General features: G+C 40.9%; 1 protein-coding gene across 13 annotated transcripts in view; it reads right to left on the bottom strand.

The window, feature by feature from the left end:
* TENM2 (teneurin transmembrane protein 2) overlaps positions 1-13,685 on the bottom strand; it is an 806,981-nt gene that overhangs the window by 564,523 nt on the left and 228,773 nt on the right. For 4 of the 13 annotated variants that reach the window (XM_077823695.1, XM_077823696.1, XM_077823699.1 and 1 more), the window contains one exon: positions 7,265-7,275. The exons of the other annotated variants lie outside the window; for them this stretch is intronic. In XM_077823695.1, the coding sequence (XP_077679821.1) occupies positions 7,265-7,275 (11 nt within the window). The remainder of the gene's footprint in view (positions 1-7,264; positions 7,276-13,685) is intronic. 13 annotated transcript variants of the gene reach the window in all.

The following is a 13,685-nucleotide window of genomic DNA, read 5'->3' as shown; positions in this document are numbered from 1 at the left end:
TAGGTCCAAATTCAGCAAGAGACTTAAACAAGTATGTGCTTAACTTCGAGCATGTGAAGTCAATCGGGCTATTCACATGCTTAGAGCTAGGCATGTGTTTAAGTACCTTGCCAAATCAGGGCCTTTTCCAAAGGTTCTGATCTGGCTGCTTGACAGTATCAGTCCAGCACTGCTGAAAGGACCAACTCCTGGAAGTTTTGACTATGCAGTTAGACTGTTCCCCTAAGCAAGGCAAGTAGAAATTGGCCCAAGAGGTTTATGACAGGCTACATATTTAGAGTAACACAAATGCAAAAGTTTTTTTATGTTTCTTAAATGTGTTTCTAGTTAAAAACTCTCAACCATTACTACAGTAGCATACAGAAATCATCCAATACCACATTAGAATAACTATTGCAGAGAAAAATTTACTAGTACTGACATTTTGCATGGAGATGTAAATATCTGATTTCTAGCCTGAGTCTTGTAGAAGTTTTCTTAGCTCTAGGGAAAACAGCTAATCAAAGCTATCTCTGAGCACTACCTTAGCAAAGCCAATTATAAGTCAAAGAGGAAGACCTCCCACTTCCTTTTCTCTCTACTATCTTAGCAAATCCAGTCTTTCTCCTTGTTTGCTCCTATTCTAGGATTTCAACAGTCAACAAGTAAGTGCTGATGCTGTGATTTGCAAACTTAAACTTGCTTGAACCATGGGGGGCTTTAGGCTCACAAAACATTTAATTTCCCATGAGTAAAGGAAGATTTACTGGCATTAACATCCCTGGCATTCACCCACATCTTCTCCCAGTTACCGCAGCTTCACCATTTTACTGCTACTGAATGATTTTCTGGGCAAAATGTACTTCCAGTGCTGCCCAGCATATGAAGTATCACGACAATGTATTATGATTTAAGTAGAATGTTGACACATGGCAGTATACAAGCTGGAACTGATACACAGCAGTAAAGATAGTGCGCACATACAGCATTTGATGGCATACTTTTGGGCCTGATTCAATCCTCAGGCTGTACATAGGTTCATGCCTTAAACACCACGCATTAGAAAAGTATTGTGGGTTGCAACTTGGACTTTTCACTTTTAATTCCCCTACACCGAGGAACTTCAGTGTCCACTGATATGAACAAAAGTGCAGTAACCAGGGGCGGACTCTGAGACCAGAGCAGGCTCCTGGGTAGGATGCCTCATGTTTTGTGCAGCATATTTTTAAGCCCTGGAAGGGAAAGGAGAGTGGCAATGTGTGAAAAGATAGTCTGAATACAGGCCCATATTAACACTGCCTGTCAAGGTTCCTCCTCCACTCTGAACTCTAGGGTACAGATGTGGGGACCTGCATGAAAAACCTCCTAAGCTTATCTTTACCAGCTTAGGTCAAAACTTCCCCAAGGTACAAAATATTCCACCCGTTGTCCTTGGACTGGCCGCTACCACCACCAAACTAATACTGGTTATTGGGGAAGAGCTGTTTGGACGCGTCTTTCCCCCCAAAATACTTCCCAAAACCCTGCACCCCACTTCCTGGACAAGGTTTGGTAAAAAGCCTCACCAATTTGCCTAGGTGACTACAGACCCAGACCCTTGGATCTTAAGAACAATGAACAATCCTCCCAACACTTGCACCCCCCCTTTCCTGGGAAATGTTGGATAAAAAGCCTCACCAATTTGCATAGGTGACCACAGACCCAAACCCTTGGATCTGAGAACAATGAAAAAGCATTCAGTTTTCTTACAAGAAGACTTTTAATAAAAATAGAAGTAAATAGAAATAAAGAAATCCCCCCTGTAAAATCAGGATGGTAGATATCTTACAGGGTAATTAGATTCAAAAACATAGAGAACCTCTCTAGGGAAAACCTTAAGTTACAAAAAAGATACACAGACAGAAATAGTTATTCTATTCAGCACAATTCTTTTCTCAGCCATTTAAAGAAATCATAATCTAACACATACCTAGCTAGATTACTTACTAAAAGTTCTAAGACTCCATTCCTGGTCTATCACCGGCAGAAACCAGCATATAGACAGACACCCAGACCCTTTGTTTCTCTCCCTCCTCCCAGCTTTTGAAAGTATCTTGTCTCCTCATTGGCCATTTTGGTCAGGTGCCAGCGAGGTTACCTTTAGCTTCTTAACCCTTTACAGGTGAGAGGAGCTTTCCCCTGGCCAGGAGGGATTTCAAAGGGGTTTACCCTTCCCTTTATATTTATGACACTGCCTTTGCAGTATGACTGAATGTGCGTGTCCAAGTTAAAAGTCCCCAGGGCCTGCATTTGGCCCAAAAATTGTAGCTTTATTTACAATGTGCAATTAATAAGCAAATTTGAACAATTTATTTATGTCCTCCTGAGCAACAAATAGCAATAAAAGAGCCATGGTGAATTATCATGCAAAGGAAAGAAAGAAAAAATTAAGTACAGAAGCACAGCCTTTTAGGGGATGTCTACATTGCAGTTAGGCCAGCTGACTAAGCCTCGTGGGCTCAGGCTAAGAGGCTGTTTAATTGCAGTGAAGATGTTTGGGCTTGGGCTGCAACCTGAGCTCTGGAACTCTCCAGACTCCAGACCAAGTCCAAATGCCTGCACTGCAATCAAATAGCCCCTTAGCCGAAGCCCCACAAGCCTGAGTCAGCTGGCACAGGCCAGCCACGAGTTTTTAATTGCAATGTAGACATACCATTAATTTACTTCCCACTCTGGTTACCTTAGATCCCCCATATGCCACTGAAAAAGTTCTTATATTCTTATTAACCGTTCAATGTAGAGCTAGAGGATGAAGTTAAAAGTCCATTTGTGATTTAAAAAAAAATAAAGAGTGCAGTTCTGTGCACATCTTCTATTCAATTTAGGGCCTGATCCAAAGCCCACTGAAGTCAATGAAAAGGCCTTTATGGAACAGACAACATATGCATATGACAGAACAATCACCATTAAAACATTAACACTTACCTCTTAAAGTAATTGGCTTTACCATAGTTTTGGGAATATCTGGCATGTAAATTGCTGTCTAATGCAATATTGTCAACATTTTAATGGTGAGGACAATATGTGCCCAAAACCAACTGATATCTAATCCCTGGCTGGTGCCTGGAACTTTGGGGAAATTTGCATTTGAATCAAGATCAGATTTTTGCTACTTGGCACTATATCCATGATAGGCCTAAACCAGAAGCCTGAAATAGAGCAGCCCTGAGCTTTGGGAAAGTTTGGTCTTTGTGGCTCAGGCCCATGAACAGGTAGCTATACTTCCACAGAGGAGTCCTGATATAGCCATAGTGTAGCATCCTTTTTATCTTGATCTTTGCCATATGGGAAAGATATATACTGCATATTACAAAGAAAAAGTGAGAATAATTCACAAGTAAAGTACTGCATTAGAGCTTGGGCCTGTGAGCTCCTGGGAATTGAGGGCACTAAGAGCTTTCCATGATTGGATCCTAAAGCTATTCATACATATCTAAGGTCTCTGATGGCATCACATCAACTATGAGATAATACTTGAGTTAACTGGGAGGTCATCAAAGATGCAAAATTAAGATTTATATAGACCTATCCTGTAGACCACGTATTTGGTAAACTACACAAGCTCATAAAAAAGTGAGGGGGAACAACTTTTCCAAAATTCATTTGTGGTCAAAGTGTTCATCTTCCATTGCACGTTTGTATTTTTGTAAGACTATTGCAAGAGGGGGAAAATATGTTGTATATTTTGTAACAGTTTGTAACTGAGTGGAGGATTATAACATTAAAGTTGATTCAATCAATCAAAATTAAAAAAGGCTATTTGCACACTCTAGTTGGGTAACATTTTATGCTCTGCAGCCATGAAACAACTAGTTAAGATAAAAAAAAAATAAGACATGACTTCTTAAGTATGTTTCCTCATAAAAGTCCATGGAAATAACCAATGATGTCTAAAATTAGACACACAATAACATTATATCAGAAAAAGTTATTGCTTCTTCAAATATTTATTTTCCTGTATGGAGGAAAGGGACTTGACTCCACTTAAATTTGATGACTAAGCATATGCTATCACTTCCACTCAGTTGGATACAGGCATTGGTGAACTATTTGGTATTTTTTCTGAATGTTTTCCAGCACTGCAAATTTGGAGGCATCAGAGCATAAGCTTTATAATAAATACAAATTCTGACGTATTCCTAAGAAAAGAAATTCAGTGTTACAGATTTTAGTTTAAATATTTTTTCAAACCAGTTTGCTACAGTAGTTGCCATTTGCTGACATACTTTCCTATAACAATCAAGAAGCAATTCAAAACCTTACTTATCAGCAAACTCTCTTTTACAATAATCTGACTATTATTTGTGAAATCTGGGATAAAACAGTGCAATTTCAGATGCTGAATATCTTAAAAAACTCTGGAAGCTGCCAGGAAGAGATATGAACTACACTGTATATAATATGACAGAGTTACAACAAATATATATATGTATATCCTGGGAAGTGCTTGTCTTAATGTGCAACACCAAGTTCATGACATTTAAGAAACCTAATCTTGCAGAAAGAAAAAAAAATTCTCTCAACCTGCTGGATAGACTCCATATTTTCCTTCTCCTATGAATTCCATCTTCCTGATTTTAGTTTTAGTCATTTTTAAACATAAAAATAAAAGTAGTAAAACTAATTTAAAAACTGATTAAGTGCCCTGTCCTTCTCCTTGAAGTTAATATGAGGGCACCGACTTCAGTGGGAGCAGGTTCAGCTCCGGAATGGAAATCTTACACCTGTTTAAAGAAACAGGCTGAATAAAGGCTTGAGCTTGCAACCCTTACTTATGTGAGCTGTACCGTTGACAAAGAGGATGACTCACATGAGTAAAGGATGCAGGGATTTGGCTTGGAGTAATAAAAAAAAGCTATGCAATATGATGCTACTCTAACTCTGATTTTATTTATTTTTTTTGCCAGAGGAAATAGATATGTGAATCCAAAGTAACATGAATGTTTAAGTCACTGGTCTTAACAGCTATGTGTTCTGTTGTCCCTCTTTTATTCATTATATTGTACTGCCCAGTGTCAGCTGTCCCAGCTTCCTATGGATTTTATCATCTTTGTGGATCATTAATGAAAAGTGATCAGTTGAAGAATGCTTATGGGGCAAAATATGATAAATCATGCAATGCCATAAATTAAATTAAAAGTGCTCCCCATGATGGTTTTATCTAATTCTCACAAAAATACTCTCAAGTCACAATATTTGTTTATTTTCAGGGCCTAATCTGTTACGTTAAATGTTCTGCTATGCACTAAAAAGACCTTTGTTTTAGGCTTGTTTACTCAGCATGAAAAGTATTTAAAGAGCAATGAGGGAGGACTACTGCACTATTTCCAACATCTGCTGACATTTAAAGCACAGGAAGATGACATCAAAAATTTCTAAGCACATAAAGGGCAAGGAGGAAGAATAGTTCAGGGAATTCACATCAGGATAGACACTTTCATCTTTAAGTCACAAGTTCAATTTTAACCTTGAAAGTAAGGACCTGAGGACACCCTGGACAGACCACTTGCTGTTAACACAAAATGGGTTTTTTTTCCTAGTGGACAGGTGTTCATGTTACATCATCTAAATGAAAGTGACAACACCCAGTTACTAGTCTGGATAGGGAAGCCGAGAACTGAGGCCCAGATTCAGCAAGGTATTAAGTATGTGCTTAATTTTACGCACATGACTTTAAGCACCACTGAATTCAGTAGGATTACTCATGTTCATAATGTCAGAAATCTTGCTGAATTGGGGCCTGAACAAACACAGACTGTTCTATCTTTTCTTCCCTAGACACTGAAGTATGTTGATGTGGTCAAATGGAGAGCTTATATTATACCTGTTTTGTGGATAAGATGTAAGTTACTAGAACGGTCAATCTGTCATGTTTAAGTTAGTGCTATATTTCTTATTTTTAAGAGTCTGATATATTCATAAATATTATTATTGTCACTATTATTTATTATTTGTATTACAGCAGCAACTAGATAGAGACCCCCTTAGGATCGGAGCCCTATATTGAAAAGTGCCATAGAGATGCATAGTAAAACTCAATCCTCTACCACAAAAAGTTTCCAAACTAATTTAAATAGGATACAAGTGGCTGGGTGACATATTTAAAAGGTCAGGATACTGAGGGCCTATCCTGCTAACATTTACTCACTTACTAATGTTTACTCATGCAAGGAGTCTCTCTGAAATCAGTGGGTCTCCTCCTGTGAATAAGGGTTTGCAGGGCTGGGTCATGATGGCCTACTGTAGTGCGGTGCAATTTGTCATTTACCGATACGGGCTATTCAGGCCAAATGAAACTGAAATTCCAACCTCTGAAAGTCCCTCCCTCCCTGCCACACACACAGTATCAATTAGTCAGTTGTTATTCTGTTTTGTGAAACAAAACATTTCATGGAAACTGGAATGACTAATATTCCAGTGCAGTAGAAGATAGAATCAAGCTTTGTTTTGTCCCCCCTCCCCCAGAACTGATGTATGTTTTAGCATTTGAACTCATTCAACATTAAATATTTGCTTCCTGATTTGCAGTGAAGGGGAAAAAAAGTAATTTTTTCCTCCTTTGGCTTAATTACAAAGGATATACAAAGTGGTCTCACTTTTGGAAAAATCAGCTACTCTTAACAATGAGGTGTAAATTGGTGTCTGCTTAATTCTGTTCACAGTAGGAATAAAGCATAATACAATCCTCAACTCCTTAATTTTACCAGTAGAACCATAGGTACTGCACAGAAATTAACACTTTACTTGGTGTATAGAGCTATTGTCTCAAACTCGTTCAGTGCAGATTGAGGGCCATTTAACTTTATGACACATACCTATGCATGTGTGCATATTTATATACACATACACTACCCTAAAATAATTTAGACCAAATTCAGAAAGAAAAGAAAAGAAAAGAAAAGAAAAGAAAAGAAAAGAAAAGAAAAGAAAGAGAATCAATCCCTTCCCAAAAATTGTAACCACTAAACTAGACGGGGGTGGGGAGGTGGAAACAGCCTGATTCTCAGCTACATTAGAGCAGTTTTGCACCATGCTGGTTCCACAAAGTTTTCCCAAAGCCCCCTTATCTGCATACTAAAGGACTTGTCCAGTCTAAGGGAATGTTCCAGTGGTGTCAGCTCTTATGCCACCATCTCCGAGGTACTGGCATACAGGGTGTGGTCAGAGGAAGGGAGGAGTGGCCAATGCTCTCTTATACCCAGGTGATCCCCAACTGCCACAATTGCCCAGTGTTACTACTGGAAACTAATGGTTGCTCTGGCATCAGAAACACATCATCTCCCTTCCTTAAAAATATCCTGTGGATTGTGTAAAGGTGTGTTAAAGCCCCTCCAAACTGCACTCAGGATCTGTTAGCATTCTGTTTTCTTCAGACTTTATGAAATTCCAGTGACTGGTTTCTTGATGCTAGTTATGTCTCTATACAACACAAAGCAAGTAAAGGATATATGAGAGATGAAATAAAGTCCTCCATTTCTAATCCAGTAAATCTCAAAATTAAAATTGTGGACATAAGAACAGCAAATTATATTGTCACTTATTTAGTTATGCTAAGATCGTATCAGAAATCTGGGGCTGTAATAAACATTAAGGAGGAAGGGGGTTGGGAACAAGTCTTCACTAATGGCTGTGCACTCTTCAACCCACACATTATTCTGCAACATCTGTTTTTGGCTGTAGGATCAGACTGGAAATTATGCGTTTTCTTATGACTCTGAATATTTTCTATCTTCTGTTACCACCGAGGCTGCTCCACTCTAACCGTATCTCAACAGTCAGACCTGCTGCCAATATGTGACCCAAGCCATCAAAATGGATGACAAATAACCAAAAAACTGGACACCCATTCTTTGATCAGCATTGCATACTACTTTACAGATTTTAGTTCACAGTTTATAGATAACAAATGTGGACTTTGTAATTATAAAAATGATTCTTAAGGATGTTTCTACACTATGTGAAAAAAATAAATGTTTTTTGCAGTCAATTTTGGGGCATGGAGAGGGGGGCCCTTGCCCAGGTTCCTATTTACAATTTATTTTGTATCTCCCACTCCCCATTATACAGTTAAGGCAGCTCCATCTCTCCACCCCATTCCCAACCCAGCTGGTAGCAGTGCAATTGAATCAGTCCTCCCACATACACACCCACACACTTTACACCACCCTGCTACTAATGCCATTCAGTTAGCACCTGCCCCGCATTCCCAATCCATCTGGTGGTACCAATACAATGAAGTACCCTATGCAGTTCAATAGGCCAACTACATTTAGCCCCCTCCTTTTCCCCAATATTATTAATTTAGGTTAGGCCCTGCCACTCTGCAGGGCTCCATTGCTGCTGCCTCCAAAGAGGTCCCTGCCGCTCCTCTCTCCCCTCATCCCTATAGGGAGCACAGAGCAGAATCCCAGTTGCCCAGGAGGACACAGAGTTGTCCATGAGGGTAGGGGGAAGCCAGAATGTCCAGGCTTGGTGAGTACAGTTTTCATGGGGTGGGGGAAGTGAAGCCTGTGAACAGCTCAGAGCCCACTACACTTCCTTCCCCTGCCATTGATGAAAAGTAAAGTGACTTACCCTGCTGGCTGTGTCCTCTCCCCACTCCACCCAGAAAAGCTACTGGCTCCCATATTCCCTGCCTGGGGCTGTCTCTCTGCTCCTGAGGGGGAAAGGGAGAAACGGGGTAGGGGGTCCAGAGCTTCTGGAATAGGGTCATCTTCTCCCTGAGCCCCGCTGTTGCTGCTCCCTTTCCCACCAAAAAAATACCTCAGTTTGCAGGGGAGCAGGGCAGGAAGGGAGGGGTCAGGTGGGATGTGGGACTTAAGCACTGGAGAGTGATTGCCTTTAGAGTGAAATTTTATTAAGAGCCACCACTTTCATACAGCTCTAGGAAAGAAATTGGAGTACTCGACTGCATAATAGGCTGCCCTATATACCAAATTAAAGGCCAAGATTTCAAACACCAACCTATTTTTCATAGCAACAACAAATAAAATAATTGGTCATGTGACGAAGGAGCAAATAGTATGGTGGGCTCCTCAGACGATAGGATAGCCCAGGGGTGGGCAAATTTTTTGGCCCAAGGGCCACATCTGGGTATGGAAATTGTATGGCGGGCCATGAATGCTCACGAAATTGGGGCTTGGGGTGCAGCAGGGGGCTCCGGGCTAGGGCAGGAGTTTGGACTGCGTGATGGGGGAGGTGAGGGCTCCGGCTGGGGGTATGGGCTCTGGGTTGGGGCTGGGGATCAGGGGTGCAGGAGGGTGCTCCAGGCTGGGACTAAGGGATTTGGAGGGTGGGAGGGGGATCAGGGCTGGGGCAAGGAGTTGGGGTGCAGGAGGGGGTCAGGGGTGTAGGCTCCAGGCAGCGCTTACCTCAAACAGCTCCCAGAAGCAGTGGCATGTCCCCTCTCCGGCTCCTATGCAGAGGCGCAGCCAGGCGGTTTAGTGTGCTGCCTCATCCACCGGCGCTGCCCCTGCAGCTCCCATTGGCCATGGTTCCTTGCCAATGGGAGCTGCGAGGGCGACACTTGCGGAGGAGGCAATGTGCAGAGCACCCTGGCTGCTCCTACGCATAGGAGCCAGAAGCGGGACATGCCACTGCTTCCAGGAGCCATGTGAAGCCAGTCCCTGGCTGAAGCACCGGTGTGGGGCAAGCCCTGGACCCGCTCCCTGGCAGGAGCTCGAGGGCCGGATTAAAACGTCTGAAGGACCAGATGCAGCCCCTGGGCCATAGTTTGCCCACCCCTGGGCTAGCCAATATTTCATTCTACTCTGAGTTAAAGGAATGCAAATTTCATCTTGGGGGACAGCAAAAGTGATATAGGGCATACAGAAGCAGGATCCAAAAAGTTATGGAATGCAGTTTGACTCACAGGATGCGCCTTCTAAGGCTAGAGAGGAGAGCAATCTTTTGATGTAAACCAGAAATTGGCAACGTGTGAACTGAGAAAGAGCTCCAGAAAAGATAGAAAACAGCAAGATCATCTGGATAGCCATTGTTGCCTTGACGGCACATGGAAAACCAGAAGAACTCAGCAAGGCTAAATGATCAAAAATAGATGCCAAAGGGCCAACACTAATGGTAATCCAGTAGCCTCAGTCATCAGCATGACAACACTGCAAGATGCCTGAAGAAACAGACAGTTTTTTTCTTCAAGTGTCAGGTATAGATTGTGAGCTCTGCTACTGCACGAAAAGAAAAATTAACACAACCTGATGGCAGAGAGCAATGGGTTCACAGTTGTACAGTTTGCTGTAAAATGGCAAAACATGTTGGAATACAAGAAATTAAATCCATTTAAACAAAACCAATAGATCACGGGGTTTCTTTCTTTCCCCCTTCCTTTAGAATAGAGAATCAAATATCTGGGATTATACTGACTTCAATTGATCATTGTTGAAGACAAAACTGGAATTTATTCTATATTTGACTCAAAGCCAATCAGAATTGAAAGCTTCAAATTAAATCAACTAACCAGTAAAAATTAAATATCTCATTACAATCTAATTTTCCTGCTCGCTGATTGGTTTAATTCTTCTGGGCTTGAAGCAGATGAAAAGGAAAAATGTCTCAGAGCCTGAACAACAGAGGGAGACAGAAACAAATAATCTGTACAAATGTACTAGAACAACATACAAACAAGAAAATGTAATAAGATCCTTGTTTGAGTCATCTGTGCTTTCACAGTTTGACCACAAGGAGCTCTTCCAATATCTTGACTAAATGTCCCAGACTTTGAACATTTATTGGGGCTCTATCTCAACTAATTCCCTTGTCTAACAATAAACTTGAGTTATAACTTCAACAAAGTCTTTCATATTCTTCTGTTGTATGTATATTGCAGAAAGCAAGAGTGAGGGCAATCTTCCATATTCTAAAAACATTGTAGTTATACATACGTAGTCTCTGACTGCAATTTCTGAATCTGCTCTGTTTGCTCATTCAGTGACACACTGGAACATGACTATGCCAGAGAGGGATTTATTATTCTGGGTAGTATGTAAGAACTGCCCGTTGGGGATGACGGGAATGAGAAAGCCCTGACTTAATTTAATCTTTCCAGTCTGTGCTTTCACGTGACAGATGCTATCTACTCCCTCATCAAACAATCACTCAGTAGTAGAGAGGTTGCATCTACCTCAAGTACTGTCCAGAACCCAAAACAAAGCAGCAACAATTGTAATGTATAGACAGGATATCTTCCTTAGAAGTCAAATATATCAGTATGCACAGCTCCTTCTTAATGACTATGCACACAGCAGAGTCATGCACAGAAACAACACTTTGTATAGTCACATGACAATAAGCAAATATGGACTATGTTTCTCTGTCATTTGGGGATCTGATTTGGACTGGGCATTAACTCAGTTTCTCATTTTCCAGAAAACGTTTTGATTTTGTAATTTAATTTGTGGACAGAAAGAGGTAGATGTCTTTACTACTAATTTTTGAGCCCACAATTAATTTTTGCATGCAAAAATATAGGTGCAGTAATTTGCAGATACAAAACTGTATCAACAAAACCAGAGACCAGCACTGAAAGCTGAGCTCTCAAAATTCAGTAGGATGGTGTTTAAAAAAAAGTATTTTCATTCATTTAGTCGTTAGGAGACAATCTATTCTAACTGACCAATTGCACAACTAGGTGTCAGGAGTTTGGGTTCTAATCCCATCTCTGATTCACTGTAGGAAGATGAGGAAGTCAATTAAGTGCTATGTGCTTGAGTTTCTCCATCTGTAAAATAGCGATATGATACTTACCTACCTCACAGCCTTAATTGTGATGTTTTAATAGTTAACACTTGCACAGAACTTTGATGTTATTCATTATTATTTGGCTAAATTGTTACTTAATGTACCTTTAAAAAAAATCACAGTGTGCACTTGTTCCAGTGTGTTTTTTTAAAATTATTATTAATGCCACATGCACGAGAGTGCCCACTCAGTAGATACAACTCTGACCACACTGGAGAAAGGTTTTATTCCAGATATATGAATACACTAGGGAAGCTAGACATTGACATGATACTTCACAGGGAAGCTGAAAGAGGAGACGCTGGGAACAAAACCACAAAACAATTACTTGAAAGGACCTTTTTGCGCTCTGCTCACAATATCTGTGAGCATCTGCCTCCTCAGAGCAGTGAAAAACTGATTGGAAGAGGTGGAAGGGAGAAAGAGGGAAGTACTTTTTAAAGCATAAATGCATTATATCGGTTTATTGGTTTCTTCCTCTTCATATTTTCTTTAAATCTTTGTCCTGAACATGGGTATCTCTGCTCCTAAATACTCAGTTTTATATCAGAATTGTTTTTACCCTATTTGAATAGCACCCCTCTGGTCTAATAGTCTGACTACACTGTACATTAGCACTGTCTCTCTTTCAATCAGTTTACACCAGTGTGAAATGAGAGTCGGGCCATGGAGCATTACAACATGGTAAGGATATGACTACAGTTTCCATCACATTTTAACTATTAGCACACTGATAAGATTCTCTTTTTATTGATCAGGATGGTTTACCACTTCATAAATTTGCTTTTATGAAATGATGCTAAAAAAAAAAGTGAAAATACATACAGTTATGCCTAAGAGGGGTTCCTAAAATATTCTTGAAACTGTACTAGACATTAAATGGTATTTTGGCCAACACCGCAACTGCCTTGAGAAAAGGCAAGTTTCATTTCTAGACCAGTGACAGGTCTTCTATACCTAAAAATGCCAAGGCTTTAAAAGTGTGCATCTTTTAGCCCTGCATAGTGTGACCAGACGTCCTGATAAAATCGGGACTGTCCCGATTTTTAGTTCTTTGTCCCGCGTCCCGATATTGCGGCTTTGGCCACTCCGGCGTTTTTTTTTTTTTTTTGCTTCGGCAACTCCGGCCGCTTTTTTTGCTTTCCCCATGTGTCCCGATATTTTATCTGTTTCATCCGGTCACCCTAGCCCTGCAAGACTAGAAACAGGAACTTTATTACATTGGGAAGGAGAGATTCACAGCTTCACAACAGTACTTGCCTCAAGCATTGGATGGGCCTTAGATGTCAGACATCAGTAAGTTTCCATTGATCAAGTCCCTTAGGCACTTCAAAATCTGCCATTGAACATGTGCACAGCCACCTGTATCCTGACACCCAGGCACCTAAGCTAATGCCTAAGCCCCAGTGGGATCCTCAAAAAAGACATTCCCTTGCCTTTCTCACCTGATCCAGTAGGCATTCTCAGAGGCCACCTTACAAGCTGGACCCTGCAACAAACACAGGAGGAGGAGGAGGCGGAGCTGTTGCCCTACTTATAACCTTTAGTTGCATGGTTAGAGCACACACTGAGGATGTGGGAGATCTGTGTTCTCATCACTGCCTGAGATATAGCAGGGATTTGAATCCACATTTCTAGAGAATGCCCTATCCATTGGGTTTCTCAATCTCTCATGGTGAGGACATTCCACTTTGTAAGTCATTAAACAGAGATTTGATCTTGAGTCTCTCACATCCCAACTGAGTGATCTAAGCACTGGACTGTAACAGTCAGTCTCACTCTCTCTCTGGTCCAATGAATATTTAATTATTTATACAAAGCGGAACTGCTTCAACAGGAGAGATTGAGATCGACTCACCGCAGAACCTCCCAGAGTCCAACAGTTGGAGTCTCCTGAGATGGGTATTCAATCC

Source organism: Eretmochelys imbricata, chromosome 8 (assembly GCF_965152235.1).
Source record: "Eretmochelys imbricata isolate rEreImb1 chromosome 8, rEreImb1.hap1, whole genome shotgun sequence".
NCBI lineage: Eukaryota > Metazoa > Chordata > Testudines > Cheloniidae > Eretmochelys > Eretmochelys imbricata.
This window is presented reverse-complemented; position numbering and strand designations above follow the sequence as displayed.